Source organism: Cynocephalus volans, chromosome 6, assembly GCF_027409185.1.
Source record: "Cynocephalus volans isolate mCynVol1 chromosome 6, mCynVol1.pri, whole genome shotgun sequence".
Taxonomy (NCBI): Eukaryota; Metazoa; Chordata; class Mammalia; order Dermoptera; family Cynocephalidae; genus Cynocephalus; species Cynocephalus volans.
In genome coordinates this window covers 99,784,861-99,805,494 of record NC_084465.1, presented here as the reverse complement: position 1 = coordinate 99,805,494, position 20,634 = coordinate 99,784,861, and the positions used below count along the sequence as shown (strand labels likewise).

At 41.8% G+C, this 20,634-nt stretch overlaps 1 protein-coding gene across 5 annotated transcripts in view; it reads left to right on the top strand.

Moving 5' to 3' along the window:
- GLYR1 (glyoxylate reductase 1 homolog) overlaps window positions 1-20,634 on the top strand; it is a 38,885-nt gene that overhangs the window by 14,389 nt on the left and 3,862 nt on the right. For 3 of the 5 annotated variants that reach the window (XR_010023856.1, XM_063099763.1, XM_063099761.1), the window contains 10 exons: window positions 1,054-1,140; window positions 2,120-2,176; window positions 2,896-2,946; window positions 3,040-3,113; window positions 5,772-5,871; window positions 15,569-15,679; window positions 16,353-16,454; window positions 17,202-17,364; window positions 17,608-17,787; window positions 18,146-18,270. Coding sequence is in view for 4 of the 5 variants with exons in the window: in XM_063099763.1 (XP_062955833.1) it covers window positions 1,054-1,140; window positions 2,120-2,176; window positions 2,896-2,946; window positions 3,040-3,113; window positions 5,772-5,871; window positions 15,569-15,679; window positions 16,353-16,454; window positions 17,202-17,364; window positions 17,608-17,787; window positions 18,146-18,270 (1,050 nt within the window). In the remaining variant the exon portion in view is untranslated. The remainder of the gene's footprint in view (window positions 1-1,053; window positions 1,141-2,119; window positions 2,177-2,895; window positions 2,947-3,039; window positions 3,114-5,771; window positions 5,872-15,568; window positions 15,680-16,352; window positions 16,455-17,201; window positions 17,365-17,607; window positions 17,788-18,145; window positions 18,271-20,634) is intronic. The other 2 variants (XM_063099764.1, XM_063099762.1) reach the window with 1 other exon arrangement.

The following is a 20,634-nucleotide window of genomic DNA, read 5'->3' as shown; positions in this document are numbered from 1 at the left end:
GTGAGATGGGAAGCCAGTTTTAAGCAGAGAAGTGACGTGATCTGACCTGATGTTTTAGAAGGTCACACTGGCTGCTGTGTAGAGACTAGACTGTAAGGGTCCAGAGTGACACAGAGAGGTTTATTTTTGCAACTTTCCAAGTGACAGGTGATGGTGACCTGAGCTTGGGTATTAGTAGCAGAAATGGTGAGTAGAAGGGGTTGCATGAATACCTGGTCATCAAGCCATAATCATTGCCTATAAATTAGAGGAAAGAGGTGTCGAGAGGACTCCAAAGAACGTGGCCTGCAAGAATGGAGTGGTCATTTTCTAGGACTGGGAAGCCTGCGGGAGGAGTGGTTTGCACGGGGAGATCAAGAGTCCAGTGCATGTTGAGATTCCTATCAGATATCCAAATGGAAACATCAGGAGGGCCATGGTGACCATCAGGGAGTGAGTGAGAAAAAGGGATTATGAGGTGACATCAGAGTGGTAGAGAGGGTCCAACCGGTTCTAAAGCTGGAATGGTGACTGCCCAAAAGAGCATGGGCCAGCACTGGGGACGAGGAGCAGGTCCATTCCCCTGGGTCTCAGGATCGTGCAGGGCTCTTGTCTTCTAACCAACCTGGGGCCTACTTCTGGCTTTGTCACTTAATGGCTATAAAGTTTGGGCAGATCTCCTCATTAGCAACATGTGGTTTTATTAATTTTTTTTGAGACATCGTGAATTCCCTTTGAGGCCACTACTGTTTTCTTAATATTCATTAATCATAAGGAATCTTCTCTGACGTTGCTGATGACACTGCAGACAATAGTTGGGCTTTCTAGACTTCCATCCTTGTGAAGTTTCTGTGAAAGAACACATTGTATGATTCTAAAAATGGAGAAGAAAGGCTCATTTTGGGTTGACGGGAAGAACTTGCCCTGTTTCTCCCAAGGGACAGTTGTCAGAACCTTGCCTGGGGATTGGCTTGACTTTACACTTAGACATGAAACTTTTGCTAGGGTTTAGCTCAACCCTAAAGTGGGATTAGAGGAAGCAAGCATCCTGATGCTCTGCCTTTCCCTCTGCAGGATCTCACCATCCCTGAGTCCAGCACCGTGAAGGGGATGATGGCTGGACCGATGGCCGCGTTTAAATGGCAGCCGACTGCCAGCGAGGTAATAAGCTCCTCTGCAGGCAGAGCAGCCTGCAGCTGGTTTCCTGGTGTTACCATGTGACCCGCTTTTCCTTTTTCCCTCTTCTCTTGTGTATAAGGCTTTTTGTTTTTATACTTACAGAATAGTACAGAAGTCTATGAGGTAAAAGTAAAAACCTCCATCCTCTTGGGCGAGCGCTATTAAGTTTGAGGTAACTGAACCCAGACCTCTAATGTGCTCACTCAGCCATCATTTACATGATTATGCACCCATGTGTAATTTTCTTTGGAAGTAGGGTTGTTTTTCACAGAAGTGGGATCATTCCACAAATTTTTTTTTTTTTTTTGGCTACTTGCCAGTACAGGGATCAAACCTTGGTGTTTTCAGCACCACGCTCTAACCAACTGAGCTAACCTGCCAGCCCTACTTGATATTTTATAAACACCCTCTCATCATCTGTAAACACAGCTTTGATGTTTAGTAGTTGGAGGTTATATTATCCTTGGTGTGGCTGCACCTGTCACTGGGCATAATTGTGAAAAGCCCTTGAAAGTCTTCAGTCATTGCCACCCTGTTTCTCTGTTAATATAGATCCTTGGTAAGACGAGACCCTCAGGGGTCTGGTACTAGACGCAAGTAGGCCAAAACCCTAAAATTGAAAAAGAGTCCTGAGAAGTGATGTGGATTAGTCTGTTGGGTTATCCAAAGTGCCTGGTGAATACTGAACTTCAGAAATACTACTATGCTTTTCAATATTTTCGCAGTGTTATTGAAATAATTTGTATCTTTACCTGGCAGAAATATCTGTTCTTTTCCACTTAAAGCCAGTTTTCCTCTAGATAGAATGGTCGTTTATAAAAGCCTTAGGTAAAAAATGGGAAAAGATAATCCAGACAGTTGTTTAAAAAAAAAAATACCAGAATCCATAGGTCATCAGCCAGTCACCAGGCAGAAGGAAATGGAAGATAACTTGTTTTATTTAGTTGTTTTCTGATTTCAGCCTGTTAAAGATGCAGATCCTCATTTCCATCATTTCCTGCTGAGCCAAACAGAGAAGGTGAGTTGCTCTTTGAGGCTCTCGATCCTTGGCTGGGGACTGGCCTGTGGGGAGAGTGCTACTCCATTGGGACCTCTCCCTACTGGTCTGGAAAGTTAGGCTCTGCCTGTACATTGCCCAGAACAACTAGCCAGAAAGTTGCCATATAGGTCCACTAGTGGATCGGGTGTTGTTGAGATTAAGAATAAATTAGAAAAAAAAAAAAAGCTTTTAAAACTCAGCTGTGTAGTTGAGGCATTTGCAGTCACCTTTAGTATCTAGGACAGAAACCAAACATGGTGAGCTTTCAGCACCTCCAAAGTAGCCATGGTTGCTTGGTGGACATGTTCTGAGGCTCACTGGTTGAGACAGTCTCCAAGCCCCACAGGTATGGAGGGACACTGCCAAAGTCTGCTAAGGATCCAATAATAGTTTGTGGCTTTGGAGTTGGAAATATCTGGGTTCCAAGTCCAGTTACACTGACCAGCTCTGTAACTCTGAGCACAAGACTTAACGCCTCTGATTCTCAGTGTTATGGTCAGCAAAAGAACCTCATAGAGTTGCTTTGAGAATCAAATGAGGTCATGTGTGTTAACGTTCTATCATTTGGAGTTCAATAAAATTATGCAAGTAAGTATTCAGTGTTAATTTCCCACTTTAGGCCTAATCTTTTACGGAATTATAATGAAGACCAATTAATCATTCAGTTTAATAGTCATTTTTTTCTCCCTCTTTACTAGCCAGCCGTCTGTTACCAGGCAATCACAAAGAAGTTGAAAATATGTGAAGAGGTATGTAGGTCCAACAACTCCCCGTTTTTATTTTCACCTGGTGCCTTTCACCGTGGGCAGACTGACTTGATGATCTGTGCTTTCTGTCCCTAGGAAACTGGTTCCACCTCCATCCAGGCAGCAGACAGCACAGCCGTGAACGGCAACATCACACCCACAGACAAAAAGTAGGACCTTTGATGAAAAGGCCCCCTGTGGCTCTGGTTCTTCTAGGGGGTAGGGGAGTGACCCCAAGGGAGCGCTTTAAGAGTTATGTCCCAGCCATTGCTGCGATTGAATGGAGAGAGCGGGGGGATGTTATAATTGTTATTGCTAATGATTTGCCTGGGAGCAATGTGATTTGTAGGAGACAGAAGCTATATAAACCTGCAGTGGGGTCTCCCTTGGGCATAAGCTGAGGGGTTGGCTCCATAGCTCACCACTGAGTGTCCAAGCAGTGCACTTTGTTCAGTGGTTTTCAGACTTCCCTGTGTCACAGATTCACCTGGAAGGTAGTTTGTAAAGCCCCAATTGTTGGCCCCGGTCCTGGGGCTTCTCAGTCAGTAGGTCTGTGGTAGAGCCCCAGGGGCCACACTTTGAGAACCACTGGCTTTGTAGAACCATGATGAAGACCCCAAAATTAGCCATGGTAGTTGCAAGTTGGGGAAGAGAGGTGAGATGTTTGGAATAAAGCCTGTCCTCCTGCCTTCCCAGCTTTCTCTGCTGTCGCTTCCTGAACCTTCCCGGCCACCTGCTGGCTGCTTACCACCCTGCCCAGGCAGGGAGGCAGACCAACATTCTGGTCCCCAAACCGTAGCTTACGCCCTGCTCTGTCTGCAGATGTTAACGAAAAGGGTTTCTTTACTAGGAAGGTATGCTTTCCTGAGCAAGAGAGCCAAATCTGAATTTCCATCTTGTACCTTACATATTCTTTCCCAGACTAAAAACAGTACGTCTCTTACTTTATTTCTGCTTTTTGTACTGTCCAAATCACTTAATTCTACAAGTTATTTTTAGTGAACTTTCCTTTTTAGAAAGGAGACAGGGGCATGCTATGTGCTGTTAAAAGGGAAGATAGGTGTCATCCATTAATTTAATAAGGATGGTGTTAGTTTGAGGGGAAAAAGAAAAAAGACCAGGATGGGGCTGAGGACAGAGTCTGGATGCTTTCACCTGAAGCCTTTATTGCCCCTTTAGTCAAACACTGTTTAAACATGAGTAAGAAGCCACCTACAGAGTCAATAATTGTCATCCATTCCACATTAATCCACATTCTCCATCTTGGCTCAAGGACACTATGAGGGACTGTCAGTTGCCATGTTAACAAGCCAGAAGCTTCATCCCCAGGTCTACTGGGTTTCCTAGAACACCAAGAAAAGGAAAGAGAATTTGTCTGTCATGATTTAGAATCATAGGGGAAAATTGCACTACCCAGATAGCTATGAATGATAAAAGCTACATCCTTGTTTTTAAGTCTCGGCATGGAACTTTGTGGACAAGGGGGCCTGTTCTGTGAGGACAATGGTGGTTTCCACTGTCAACATTTGGTTCAGATGACTCAGTACAGACATGGGACAGGGAGATTAAGCAGGGGGTGTTCCAGCATGAATAAGGGGGGAACCTCTGAGTCAAGGAGCCAGTTTGCAAAGGGAACTTGCAGATGTGATTCCAGAAGACCAAAAGTATGGAAAGGATAACAGGGTCTGAATGGAGCAGAAGATGTCTGGAGCTGGGAGAAAATTCAAATTGAAAACAATATGGTATGATCAGAAATGAAAGAGGCCTTGTTTAGCCATCGTCCCATTCAAGGAAGGAGAAAGAAGTGCAAAACCAAGAAAAGATACTTGGACAAGATAAAATTATCTGTAAAACACATAGAGACAGGGCTGGCCAGCTAGCTCAGTTGGTTGGAGTGTGATGCCAATAACACCTAGGTCCAGGGTTCCATCTCTGTACCAGCTAGCCACCAAAAAAAAGCAGGTAGAAACAGCACTAGTAGCAGCCAGCCCTAGGTTCTTGGGGTCACAGAAGGAGCAAGCTGAGGAAGTGAAGGTGAGCAAAGCATATTGTGCATTGAGGACCTTAGTCAGAAGAATCGGGATGGGCCTGTAGATGGAAGGACGCAGTGGAGAGTACTAAGAGGTTCGGGAGAAGATGGGCACCGGAAGAAAAGTTTGTGCACTGGGAATGATCAGTTCCAAAGCTCAGGCAGAGGACAGCTTTGGAGAATAGGGACAAGGCCTACCTATGCTGACCGCAGGAAGATTGGAAAGGCAGCAGGGTGAGAGCGGGGAAAATTGAAGTTGGGAAAATGAGCTAAAAAGCATGGTCCTGGTTCCTGCAGTTAGGGAAATTGCCTGGCTCTGAACACACTGTCTCCGTTACTTGTCGTGGATCCCGATGTGCTCCAAAGTGCCATCTGAGATCTTAGCGCTCAAGGTAGCTGATCGGGAAGCCTTAAGAGCCAAAGACAAATGTCTGCTTTTTCACTGTAATGGAATTGTAAGCTTAGACCATCTGTCAGGGCAGCAGGGGAACCAGATTTGGAAGACTTGGCCTGAACCATAAAAGTCATACTTTGTTCTGTGGCAGTCAAGGGTTTAGAGATGCCCGTTTACATTTAGGGACACTTTTAGACCGTGGTGTGATAAGAAAGGTGCAGTGTGGATGCAATGCCCTCCGCTCTGAGGTGTTGTGGCAGCACACTTGAGTGGTGTTTCTGGTGGTCTGTGGTCATCCCCCACCACCAAGCTTTATGGGGAGTGAGCCCTGTGCTGCATGAAGCAAACACTCTTCACCCTGTCTCTCCCCCTTCACCCTGAACTGATCAGCTCTCTCTGTTGCAGGATAGGCTTTTTGGGCCTTGGCCTCATGGGAAGTGGCATTGTCTCCAACTTGCTAAAAATGGGTCACACGGTGACTGTCTGGAACCGGACTGCAGAGAAAGTAAGCATTCAAGGGTGGTGCTTGTCAGCTGTGGAGTGGGGGGTAACTGAGGATAGAAGTCTCTTCCTATTGTCTCTACTCAGCATTCTGCATGCAGTGGAGTAGGAGAAGCCAAGCTCTTAGTCTAGACAGGTGGAGAGGTAGACATATAAATTTAGAATATTATTATAAAAACTAAGCATTCAAAAACACTGAGGGGAAGACTGGCCAGTTGGCTCAGTTGGTTAGAGCATGGCCTGGTAACACCAGGCCAAGGGTTCAGATCCCCTTACTGGCCAGCTGCCAAAAGAAATAAATTAATTATAAAATAAATAAAAATACTCAGGGTATACGTATAAAGTGAAGGAAAAATCCCTCCCTCCCTGCCATTACCTAAGATGGCTCATGTTAGGTTCTTTTATCCTTTTTTCCATGTGTATGCAAATATATATGTATATGTTATGTTGTATGTTTGTGCATGTATAGTGAATGTCGTTCATATGGAGCATACAGATAGATCTCCTCTGTTCTTTTTAGTGGCTGCATCATATTCTGTTGTTTGGATTGTCTTGAACAGTGCTGTGCAGTGAAGCATTTTGCAGTGATGGAGGTGTTTTATATCCGTGCTGTCCAGTGTGGTAGCCTCTAGCCCCATTTGGCTATTGAACATTTGAAACATGGCTAGTACAACTGGGGAATTGATTTGAGTTTTACTTCATTTAAATTTTTTTTTTTTTTAAAGATGACCGGTAAGGGAATCTTAACCCTTGACTTGGTATTGTCAGCACCACGCTCACCCAGTGAGCTAACCAGCCATCCCTATGTGGGATCCAAACCCGTGGCCTTGGTGTTATCAGCACCACATTCTCCCGAGTGAGCCACGGGCCGGCTCTACTTCATTTTAATTTAAGTAGCCTCGTGTGGCTGGTGGCTACCATACTGGACAGCATAAGTTTAGAACTTCTTAACCTAAAGTGGCAGTCCATGGCTTCAGGTGTCTGTGTGTGCACAGAAATGGAATTCCAAATCTGCAACTGTGCAGGGTTTGTAATGGAGTGAAGCCATGCTCCCACCAAGTTCTCAGCCAAGAGAAGGTGAAGAGCCCTAGACTAAGTATCAGAGAACTAAAGCACTGTACTATTTGCATGGAACAAAGGAAGAGAGACTAAAAAGGACCCACCTTGAGAGGAACGGTGTGGTTGAGCATCTATCTGTGAGATGGACGAGCATGCCCACGGGTGCACAGCGAGGTGTCACCAGGCCAGGAATGATGCAGCAGTAGTGAGAGCTAAAATGAGGTGTGATTGCTTAAAGGAGGCGTTGGAGCTGATAACTTTGAATTAAAAATATTCAAGGCAAAGTAAAATTCACTTTGCTGGAATAAAAGAATAAGAACGGGGCTGGCCAGTTAGCTGAGATGGTTAGTGTGTGGTGCTGAGAACACCAATGTCCAGGCTTTGATCCCTGTACTGGCCAGCCGCCTAAAAATAAAAATAACAGGGAACTGGTTGAAGAGTTGAAGGGGGCATGGGGGAAATGGGTACTGAAGGCCACGCAGTATTTGGGCTTCAGGTGCTAGGCATTAGGCAGACACTGTAGGGACATAAGTCAGGAGTGGGATCTCAAAGTCCCATTGGCAGGATGTTTTGTGATTCAAACATTCTTCTAAGGGCCGGCCCGTGGCTCACTCGGGAGTGTGCAGTGCTGATAACACCAAGGCCACAAGTTTGGATCCCATGTAGGGATGGCCAGTTAGCTCACTGGGTGAGCATGGTGCTGACAACATCAAGTCAAGGGTTAAGATCCCTTTACCGGTCATCTTTAAAAAAAAAAAAAAAACCCATTCTTCTAAGGCTCTCCTACCTGTGAAGGCTAGAGTAACCAGGAAATCTAGGCATGTATATGGTTGCAGGAACATCAGGAGAATCAGAAAGTTGAGTGCATTTCCCTTTGGTAGAAGTACCTGCTGTGGTCCTGTTTCTTGACTGAGAAACCTAAATGTTATAACATGATCGCTCGTTCCAGATTAATTTACGGGAAGGCAGCAGAGCAAAGCAGTTAAGAACTTAGGTTCAGAATCAGGCAAGACTGAATTTGAGTCACAGACCTGCTGCTTCCCTTCTTCAGCAAGGTCCTACTTCCTCCCTCGAAGTCCTCCTTTGTAGAAGGATGATAGCAAAAGCACCTGACTCACGGGCCTGTGACAGTTAAACGGGATGGTTTAAAATGCTCAGCTCAGTGCTTGGCACAAATTATTTAGTAAATATTATCTTTTTGAAGCCATTTAATCCTTATGACAATCTCCATGGAATTTTTTAACGGCTTTTTTTACCTTTGTAGTCACAGATTTTTTATATAATTATTTTTGATAGCTTCAGAATATTCCACCAAATAGATACTTTAATTCAATTGGTGGACATTTGGGTTACTTCTTCCCCCCTCTCAATATAAAACGATCATTGTGATGAACATCTTTACACATGTGGCTTTTTGTGAATTTGGATTCATCCCTCAGAGCAGGTTTCTAGGATTGGAATGAATAGGTCAAAGGGAAAGAACTCTAGGATTCTTGATACTGTATTGCCAATTGTTTGCAAAAAGGATCACAGCAGCAAGCATTCGCTGGACCCTTCCATTAGCACTCGTGCTATTCATCACATTTACTCTACCTCCCTTTAATAAAAATAGGGAGCAAGACCGTTTTTCAAGGCTATTGATAAAAGTGACTCTCTGGTTCTTCTGGAATAATAAGAAACATAGTTTTAATTTTCAGAAAAGGGAAAGTAATGAGGACCCTCCCAAGCAAAGATTGAAAAATAATATAAAGCTGATTACTAAAAGGCTGCAGTAAAGACCCAGACCCATCAATTAGACTGGGCAGCCTCAGATGTCCTCTGATAAGGACAGCTGGTTGCAATTCAGTGGGACAGAATGAAGGATTGATCAGTAAATTATGTTCAGGACAACTGGTTAGCAACTTGGGAAAACGCTATTCTCACTTCATTAAAATATTTTCCAAATCAATTACTAAATTAATTTTTTTTTAAAGGAAAAACCGGAAGAAAATAAGATTAAATATTAAGATAGGTCTTTCTAAACCTAGAAGCGATCAAAATCGTGAAAGAAAAGATCAATAGATTTATTTGATAATACTCTCCCACAAAAAAAAATGACTAAAATTGAAAAGTATACCAACTAGAAGTACTTATATCAAGTTTGACAGGAAAAGAGAAAAATATTGATTTTATTAATCACATAGTTTGATAACTGTAAGGAAAAAAAATAGCTCACACAAAAGGAAATGATAAACAAAGGTATAAAAAGGGTTTCATAATCAGTAATCAAGATATATAAAAAAAGTTGCCATTTTTAGCTGGTTAAATTTTGAAGTATGAGGGCTGGCCCATGGCTCACTTGGGAGAGTGTGGTGCTGATAACACCAAGGCCAAGGGTTCAGATCCCTATATAGGGATGGCCAGTTAGCTCACTGGCTGAGCGTGGTACTGACAACACCAAGTCAAGGGTTTAGATCCCCTTACTGGTCATCTTTTAAAAAAAAATATTATGAAGTAGGGAAAATTTTTAATGTATGTATGGGTGGTTATTTCTTGTTTTTAAATTAGATACTCAGTGCTGGTAATTGTAAAGCTTGCTGGTAATGATTATAAACTGACACAGTCCTACTGGAAAGTCGTTTGTCTCCATTTGTTAAGACCTTTAAAACTGTTTGGAAGTATACAGGACCTGAAAGAGGAAATGTACAAGGAAATCAATGTCCTGAAAAAAAATGTAGCAGAGCTTGCTGAACTGAAGAAGTTATTCAGCAAAATAAAAAACACAACGGAGAGTTTAACCAGCAGGCTTGTCAAAGTTGAAGAGAGAACCTCTGAACTTGAAGATGGGCTGTTTGAAATAACACAAGCAGACAAAAAGAAAGAAAAAAGAATCAAAGACATTGAAGAAAATCTGAGAGAGATATCAGACAACCTTAAGCACTCAAATATCCAAGTCATGGGTATTCCAGAAGGGGAGGAAAACGGAGATTGCATTGAAAACATATTCAACAAAATAGTGGCAGTAAACTTCCCAGGTATAGGAAAAATCACAGATCTTCAGATCCAGGAAGCTCAATGATCTCCAAACGTATTCAACCCAAAAAGGCCTTCTCCAAGACATGTTATAGTCAAATTGGCAAAACTCAGAGACAAAGAGAGAATCTTAAAAGCTGCAAGAGAGAAGCATCAAATCACCTATAAGGGAGTCCCAATCAGGCTAACATCAGACTTTTCATCACAAACCCGAAAAGCTAGAAAGGAATGGGATGATATATTCAAAATACTAAAAGACAAAGATTGCCAGCCAAGAATACTCTACCCTGAAAGGCTATCCTTCCGAAATGAAGGGCAGATAGTATATTTCTCAGACAAACAAAAACTGCGGGAGTTCACTACCACACGACCACCCTTACAAGAAATCCTCAAGGGAGTACTGGGTTTGGTTCCTGAAAAATAGCTACCACTGCCATAAAAACCCAAGAAAAATCAAAACACACTAGTATAATAAAAATAGCATTCATGAAGACAAAACAAACAAACAAAAACGCTGTCTACAACCTAAGGAACCAACAAACACAGAAACCAAACAGTAAATCAGAAAGCAAGGAACAAAAGACACCTAAGACAACCAAACAACCAATAAAATGCTAGGAATAAACAACACCTTTCAATAACAACTCTTAATGTAAAAGGCTTAAATTCCCCAATCAAAAGACACAGACTGGCTGACTGGATCAAAAAGGAGGACCCAACTATATGCTGCCTACAAGAGACCCACCTCACCCATAAAGATTCACATAGACTAAGAGGGAAAGGATGGAAAAAGATTTACCATGCAAACAGAAAAGAAAAACGAGCTGGAGTAGCTATTCTTATATCTGACAAAATAGACTTTAAACTAAAAACCATAAAAAGAGACAATGAGGGACACTACTTAATGATAAAAGGACTGATCCATCAAGAAGACATAACAATCATAAATATGTACGCACCCAATGTTGGAGCAGCCAGATTTATAAAACGAACTCTATTAGACCTAAAGAAGGAAATAGACGCTAATACCATAATAGCAGGGGACCTGAACACCCCACTGTCAATATTAGACAGATCATCTAGGCAAAGAATCAGTAGAGAAACACAAGATCTAAACAAGACTCTAGACCAATTGGAATTGGCAGATATCTACAGAACATTCCATCCAACAACCTCAGAATATTCATTCTTCTCATCAGCACATGGATCATTCTCCAGGATAGATCACATATTAGGTCACAAATCAAGTCTCAATAAATTCAAAAAAATTGGAATTATCCCATGTATTTTCTCATACCACAGTGGATTAAAACTAGAAATTAATAACAAATGAAACTCTGGAAACTATACAAACACATGGAAATTAAACAGCATTCTACTTAATGACATATGGGTCCAAGAAGAAATCAAGCAGGAAATCAAAAAATTTATTGAAACTAATGAAAATAATGATACATCATACCAAAACCTGTGGGATACTGCAAAAGCAGTATTAAGGGGGAAATGTATTGCATTAAATGCTCACCTCAGAAGAATGGAAAGATGGCAAGTGAACAACCTAACACTTCACTTTAAAGAACTAGAAAAACAAGAACAATCCAAACCTAAAGTTAGCAGACGGAAAGAAATCATTAAGATCAGAGCAGAACTGAATGAAATTGAAAAGATCAATGAATCAAAAAGTTGGTTTTTTGAAAAGATAAATAAAATTGACAAACCATTAGCATGGCTAACAAAAAAAAGAAGAAGAAAGACTCAAATAACAAAAATTAGAAATGAAAAAGGCAATATTACAACTGATTCATCTGAAATACAAGGAATCATTCGAGACTACTATAAAGAACTATACACCAACAAATTTGAAAATCTGGAGGAAATGGATAAATTTGTGGACACACACAAGCTCCCAAAAGCATGAAGACGTAGAAAATTTGAACAGACCAATAACAATAAAGGAGATTGAAGCTGTTATCAGAAGGCTCCCAACAAAGAAAAGCCCAGGACCAGATGGATTCACAGCAGAATTTTACCAAACATTCAAAGAGGAATTGACACCGATTCTTTACAAACTATTCCAAAAGATTGAAACAGACGCAAATCTCCCAAACTCATTCTATGAAGCAAACATCATCCTGATTCCAAAACCAGGTAAAGATATAACCAAAAATAGAAAACTACAGGCCGATATCCTTGATGAATATAGATGCAAAAATCCTCACTAAAATACTAGCAAACAGAATACAGCAAGACATCCGTAAAATTATTCACCACAATCAAGTGGGATTCATCCCAGGGATGCAAGGTTGGTTCAACATACGCAAATCAATAAATGTGATACACCATATTAATAAAGTCAAACACAAGGACCATATGATCATCTCTATAGATGCTGAAAAAGCATTTGATAAAGTTCAGCACTCATTCTTGACAAAGACCCTCTATAAGATAGGTATAGAGGGAAAGTATCTCAACATAATTAAAGCCATATATGACAGACCCACTGCCAATATCATCCTGAATGGAGAAAAGCTGAAAGCTTTTCCTTTAAGAACAGGAACTAGACAAGGATGCCCACTCTCACCACTCCTATTCAACATAGTGTTGGAAGTACTAGCCAGAGCAATCAGAGAAGAGAAGGAAATAAAGGGCATCCAGATTGGAAAAGATGAAGTCAAACTGTCCCTGTTTGCAGATGACATGATCCTATATATCGAACAGCCTAAAACCTCTACAAAAAAACTCTTGGAATTGATAAATGATTTCAGCACAGTAGCAGGATACAAAATCAACACACAAAAATCAGTAGCATTTCTTTTCTCCAACACTGAACATGCAGAATGAGAAATCAAGAAAGCCTGCCCATTTACAATAGCCACCAAAAAAATAAAATACTTAGGAATTGAGTTAACCAAGGAGGTGAAAAATCTCTATAATGAGAACTACAAACCACTGCTGAGAGAAATTAGAGAGGATACAAGAAGATGGAAAGATATCCCATGCTCTTGGATTGGAAGAATCAACATAGTGAAAATGTCCATACTACCCAAAGTGATATACAAATTCAATGCAATCCCCATCAAAATTCCAAAGACATTTTTCTCAGAAATGGAAAGAACTATCTAGACATTTATATGGAACAATAAAAGACCACGCGTAGCCAAAGCAATGCTGAGCAAAAAAAATAAAGCTGGAGGCATAACACTACCTGACTTTAAGCTATACTACAAAGCTATAATAACCAAAACAGTATGGTACTGGCATAAAAACAGACACACTGATCAATGGAATAGAATAGAGAATCCAGAAATCAACCCACACACTTACTTCCACCTGATCTTTGACAAAGGCACCAAGCCTATTCACTGGGGAAGGGACTGCCTCTTCAGTAAATGGTGCTGGAATAACTGGATATCCATATGCAGGAGAATGAAACTAGACCCATACCTCTCACCATATACTAAAATCAACTCAAAATGGATTAAGGATTTAAATATACACCCTGAAACAATAAAACTTCTTAAAGAAAACATAGGAGAAACACTTCAGGAAATAGGACTGGACACAGACTTCATGAATATGACCCCAAAAGCACGGGCAAGGAAAATAAACAAATGGGATTATATCAAACTAAAAAGCTTCTGCACAGCAAAAGAAACAATTAACAGAGTTAAAAGACAACCAACAGAGTGGGAGAAAATATTTGCAAAATATACATCTGACAAAGGATTAATATCCAGAATATATAAGGAACTCAAACAACTTTACAAGAAAAAAACAAACAACCCAATTAAAAAATGGACAAAAGATCTAAGTAGGCATTTCTCTAAGGAAGATATACAAATGGCCAACAGACATATGAAAAAATGCTCCACATCACTCAGCATCCGGGAAATGCAAATCAAAACCGCACTGAGATACCATCTAACCCCAGTTAGGATGGCTAAAATCCAAAAGACTCTGAACGATAAATGCTGGTGAGGTTGCGGAGAAAAAGGAACTCTCATACATTGTTGGTGGGACTGCAAAATAGTGCAGCATTTATGGAAAATGGTATGGAGGTTCCTCAAACAATTGCAGATAGATCTACCATACGACCCAGCTATCCCACTGCTGGGAATATACCCAGAGGAATGGAAATCATCAAGTCGAAGGTATACCTGTTCACCATTGTTCATTGCAGCACTCTTTACAATAGCCAAGAGTTGGAACCCAGCCCAAATGTCCATCATTGGATCAGTGGATACAGAAAATGTGGTACATCTACACAATGGAATACTACTCAGCTATAAAAACGAATGAAATACTGCCATTTGCAACAACATGGATGGACCTTGAGAGAATTATATTAAGTGAAACAAGTCAGGCACAGAAAGAGAAATACCACATGTTCTCACTTATTGGTGGGAGATAAAAATTAATATATAAATTCACACACACACACACACACACACAGACAAAAAAAAAACCGGGTTGGTGGGGGAAGAAGATATAACAACCACAATTACTTGAAGTTGATACGACAAGCAAACAGAGGGGACATTGGTGGCGGGGAGGCGGGGAGGGAGGAGAGAGGGAGGTTTTGGTGATGGGCAATAATAATCAGCCACAATGTATATCGACAAAATAAAATTTTTTTAAAAAAGAAAAGAAAACCGTTTGGAACCTGTTTTACTCTACTTATGGAGAACTAAATTTAAAACAGAAAAGTTTTGTAGGTAAAGATGTTTGATGGTGTCGTTTATAATTAAAGATTGAAAGCAGACTAAATATCAAACTACAGGGGAGCCATTAGGTAAATTAAAGTGTCTCTCTGCAGATGAGATATTGTGCAGTCATCCATTATAAATGATAATTGTGAAAGATAGCAATGGTATGGATAAATACGAATCATACAAAATATAAAAAGCTGGATACAAAATAGTAAGCCCAAATTATTCTAATTACCTTCTTAAATGCTTGTGGAAAAAGGAAATACACCAAAATATTAATGATTTGTTATGGGATATTCTGGGTGATTTTAGTTATCAGAATAGAAAAGTTAGTACTTTTAGGGATGGCTGGTTAACTCACTTGGGAGAGTGTGGTGCTGATAACACCAAGGTCAAGGGTTCAGATCCCCATATCGGCCAGCTACACACACACAAAAGAAAAGTTAGTACTTTTAGACCCCCCAGAAGTCTTAACCTGCTAGCAGTGTTGGGAAACAGCACAAAAAAGAATGGCAGACAGGAGGAAGCTTCCCAGTCCCAGCCCCCCTTTCCCAGCAGAGTACTGATAGCTCAGGGCACTGGGCCAATTTGGCCACAGCAGATAGCACAGACGGGCTGGGGATAGGTACTGGTCGCAACCTGTTTTTCAAACAGCAAACCTTCAGCAGACACTTGTTTTATGCTTCCTGTGAAATAGCACATCCTCCTAGGCACCAGGGATACAAAAACAGAAGACAGTCCTTATGAGGCCCTGTCAGTGCTTTAAGAAGTCAGGCCTTCAGCTCTGGCCTCCCAGGCTTCCATCCTCAGCCACCTGCCTTGGGAGGCCGGCCAGGAGCACTGGTCAGGGCGCCTCTGGCCTGGCTGGCATGTTTGTTGTGCACTGCCTGCAGCTCACGTTAGGATCTGTGACTTTTGCAGTGTGATTTGTTCATCCAGGAGGGGGCCCGACTTGGAAGAACCCCCGCTGAAGTCGTTTCAACTTGTGACATCACTTTCGCCTGTGTGTCGGATCCAAAAGCAGCCAAGGACGTAAGGATCCTCTCCCTCCCCTCAGTGTCTCAGGTCTTAGCCAGCGCAGCTGGCTGGCCTGCTCCCCTTCTCCCTTGCACACTGAGTGAGTGTTTGCATGCGGGGGGTTGAATTTCCCATCTGGGGCCATCTCCCATTGTGAAAGTTGTTTGTGTAAATTGAGTACAGACTTCCTTTAATTAAGAACAAAGAATGAAAAACTACTGGGGTCCTTGAAGTCTGTGCTGAAATGGTTCCTGATCTGGCTCATTATTCTTGCTGGGCTGGGAGACTTTGGTCCAAGTGCCAAGTTCCTGTGTTTAGCTATCACTGTATTTATGTTTTAAAAGTTCAAGTGCAGTAATCATCTTGTTAAACTGGTGACTAGTCTAATTCAAGTAAATCCAAAGAAGCCCCCAGAAATAAATATTGAGGTTCTGTCTTTTGAATGAGGAGGGGGTTTAATAAAAAGAAATACACACGCACACATATTCTTTTTAAGATAAGTGGGCACATACTGGAAAAACTTTTCTGTCCCTTGTTCATTTAATTACTCTTCCCTTTTCAGCATTAATGGTTAGCTCCTAATCAGGAAACGAGCCAAAAAAGCAACAGGATTCTAATCTCGGGTCTGTAGGGCTCCTGAGTGTCCAGCTGGAGCCTGGGCTATTGCTCCTCCCTTGTGTCCCCACAGCTGGTGCTGGGCCCCAGTGGTGTGCTGCAGGGGATCCGCCCTGGGAAATGCTACGTGGACATGTCAACGGTGGATGCTGACACTGTCACCGAGTTGGCCCAGGTAGCAGCTTTGTTCAGCTGGCTCTCCAGCATTCTTTCAGTTGGAGCCCAAGACCCAGGCTGGCCACACACCAATGTGGACAATTTAGTTACTCTAGAGCAGAGCCAGAGAGAGAAGAGGAGAGACCAGTAGCCTTGGGACTAGCACTAGCCTGTCTTCACTCTCTACCTTCAAAGCTGCAGCTGGTCTGAACAGCCATGGCAAAGTGCCACCTGGTTGGGATGTGCACTGAGTCCTGTAGCCACCAGTGTGGCCTTTTTGGTTTCAGCAGCTATCTACAGTTGATATTAGCAAAGTATCCCTCTTTCCGGAGGAGCTGGGCCCAAGTGAGGGAGCAGCAACTTTTGGACCCATGTGTGTTCTGAGGGTGGTTGAAGTCAGGGAAGAATAGGGTCCGTAGGGAAGGGGTGTTAGGCAGAGCCATTGGCATGGTCACATTTGATTCTAGTATTTGGTCTTTGTAAGAAAATCAGAGTGAATGGGAGCCTCTCTGGAAAAACCAGCTTCTCTCTTATTACTGCCATGTGACTCGTGCCTCTGCTCGAGGACGGCCTGTCTGACCCTCCACAGTGTTAGTCCTTGATACAAGTGTCAGCTTTGAAACCTCAGCATCAGTAGCCAACTGCTCCCACCCCTTTAGCTCTGGAATGTGTGATAAGAAGCCGTGGCCACCTGAAGACACTCCTTGTTCCCTGCCTGGAGAGCCCTAGAGAGGAGGCCTCCAGAAGCTGTGACTTTGCTTTCCAGGTGATTGTGTCCAGGGGGGGCCGCTTTCTGGAAGCCCCAGTCTCAGGGAATCAGCAGCTGTCTAATGACGGGATGTTGGTGATCTTAGCGGCCGGAGACAGGGGCTTATATGAGGACTGCAGCAGCTGCTTCCAGGCGATGGGGAAGACCTCCTTCTTCCTAGGTAATGTGCCTGTCCACCCATCAGGCCTCATCCCCTCTAGACCACACTGATGGCAGTGTCAGTCCTGCATAGCCTCTCTGCTGGGCCCAGGGAAGTTTCCTTTGACAGAGGAAGAGCCAGTTCTGTCGTGAGTGGGGTTGTCTCCCCTGGTGGAGAGGTGGGTCCCAGCAGAGGTAAAGGCGAGCAGAGAGGCCCTACCTGCAGAATTCTTGGAATGAGACCGTGACTGTTTGCTTTGGGCAGGTGAGGTTGGCAATGCTGCCAAGATGATGCTGATCGTGAACATGGTCCAAGGAAGCTTCATGGCCACCATCGCTGAGGGCCTGACCCTGGCCCAGGTAACAGGCCAGTCCCAGCAGACACTCTTGGACATCCTCAATCAGGGACAGTTGGCCAGCATCTTCCTGGACCAGAAGTGCCAAAGTAAGTTGCCTTTGGTCCCTCTTTTGCATTTTATTTTTGATTAGAGCTGGGGAACTGGCTCAGACAACTGTCATAGAACAGTGTCTTCTTCAGGAGTTCATAGGGTATGAAAGATGCACCCACTCCAGTCAGTCTGTACCCTTTCCCGTCAGTCTCCTCCACACAGGAGGTCCAGGGACGTGGTCAATGGGGTTTGGGGACACAGGCTGGAGCTCTGTCTTTTGGGTCTTGAGGGCACAGGCAGGGCCAAGAAGGTGATGCTAATGGGAGATGCTAGGTGTTGAGCCCTGATGGATTGCAGGTAAGGTTATACTTAGGACCTTTGGATTTCTTCTGATAAGAGGCTTTCCCTCCTTAGATATCCTGCAAGGAAACTTTAAACCTGATTTCTACCTGAAATACATTCAGAAGGATCTCCGCCTGGCCATCGCTCTGGGCGATGCCGTCAACCACCCAACTCCTATGGCAGCTGCGGCCAACGAGGTAACTTGGCAGAGGGTGTGGCCTAGGGCTTAGGAACATTCCATTTCTTTTCCTTTCATTATTTCTTTCCCTCTACTTTAGCTTTTCTTTGCTCTTTTTTTAACCCCTTAAGGTGGAGTCTTAGGTCATTGATTTTAGAATTTCTTTCTTTACAACATGAGCGTTTAAAGCTATAAATTTCTTTCTGAACCACATTAATTTTCCTTGTGATTTTCTTTTTTTTTTTTTTTAACCTGAGTTAATTAAAAATTTGGCCAATATTTGGGGATTTTCGAGATATCTGTGGTTATTAATTTCTAATTTGTTTCTGTTGTGATCAGAGAACATGCCCTGAATGATTTTTTAAACTTCGTGTTTAAATATTAGAGTGCCATCTTGTCATTTTATGGAAACATTCTGTATTCCACTCTAAATACTGTTGTCAAGGTATCTATCATACGTGTTTTTCTTTTTTTAAAAAAAAAAGAACTTTAAAGAATTTAAGACATTTTAAGACATAAATATCACTTATTTTAATAATATTTCTTGAGCACTTACTATATGCCAAGCACTGTGCTAGATCCTGGGGCGATAAAAACTAGGCATGATTTAAGTTCTTACAGTTTAATAAGGAAACGGGTTTAAACAAATAAGTACCAAAAATACAGTGTGATATTTGCTATAAAAAATAAAATAGAACGTTATGAGATCTTTAAAAACAAAAAACAAAAAAAACGTTTTTATTCAGACTTGTCTTAGGCAAATGGTCTGTCTTAATGGATGCGCTTAATAATGAGTGTTCTGCGGTGGTTGGTGGAGTGTTCTGCAGATATCATTTAGGACAAAATGGTGGATGGTGTTTCTCACGTCATCTTTATTGACCTTTTAATCTAGTTCTTTCAGTTGCTGAGAGATCCCCATACTGGTCACCCACCAAAAAAAGGAAGAAATTGCTGAGAGGTTTGAAAGGGTCTATGATTGTGCAATTGTCACGCCCTTTAATTCTGTCCATTTTTGCTTAGCATCTTTGAAATGGCTCATAGCCGTTTATGATTGTTAGGTCCTCCTGGTGAATTTCTCCTTTCATTATTCTGAAATGTCCCTCATCATCTTTGTCTTGAAGTCTATTGTTTGGTATTGGTATAGCTGCTGTAGCCTTCTCAGGCTTACTGTTTTCGTGGAATATCTTTTTTCATCCACTTTCTTTTTACTTGTGTCTTTTTGTTTTTTTGGTTTTTTTGGTGGCTGGCCAGTACAGGGATTGGAACCCTTGACCTTTGTGTTATCAGCACCACCTCTAACATCTGAGCTAACCGGCCAGTTGTGAGAGATAGCTTACCTATCTCTTTAAATTTCAGTTGTGTTTTTTGTAGACAGTCTGTAATTGGGACTTGCGTTTTTATCCGTTCTCACAATATCTGCTTTTTAATTGGAGTATTTAGTCCATTCACATTTTTTCAAATGACATATTTAATAAGCACATACACAAGGACTTCTGAAAACAATTTTTTAGGGTAGAAGTTCAGCTTTCTTAGCTCATCCCAATAGAAATTTAATCTGAAAAAACAAAAACCCAACTGAGCAATATTCATCTTGACCATACTATTAAAATAGAAATGACATGTTGTAAAACACATGTATATGGAACATGTGGATTTACATTGCTTTTAGAAGCTGTGTCTTTCAAGTGCTGTCCACTGATACACATTTTGTTTTAAGTTAAATACTTGTAGGTCTCAACTGGCTTGTTCCAGCAAAGAAAAAGTAAAAAACATAGTACTGTTTTTTGGTTGGTTTTTTGTTTTGTTTTGTTTTATTTGGCAGCTGGCCAGTACAGGGATCTGAAAGTACTGTCCTTTTCGTAACTGCCTTTTCGTAGTTTATAGTCTTCTGTTCCTGAATTCTGTGTCTTTTATCCCTTCTTTGTCTATCTAGACATTTCATAGTATTTATTTCATGACTCTTTCAGATCACAGTACTATTTCAAGTCCCTCCTGGTTGTTCCACCTGTGGATTGTCTCTTGGCAGTGGAATTCCTCATGTATTTTATAATTTTTTCTTGTTAAGAGCTCATCTTTAACTGTAGTTACCTCTTAAGGGTTCCATGTCTGGCTTGGGTTGGAAAGCTTCTCTTTGAGGTGGTTTCCAAGCTGCCTCCACTGACTGCAGGATCTTTTGGCTTGGGAGCAGAGTTTTTGGTTAATTTCTGGGTGCAGCATGGTGCTTTCCGGCCATTTGAATATTGTAAATTTACACTGTATACTGTTAGGAGCTCCGAGGTCAATATTTTACGGTTAACTAGTCCACTAACATTTAGTATTTATATTGATATGTGGTTGGATTTGGAGCTACCATTTTATCATTTGATTTTTGTTTGTTGCCTCT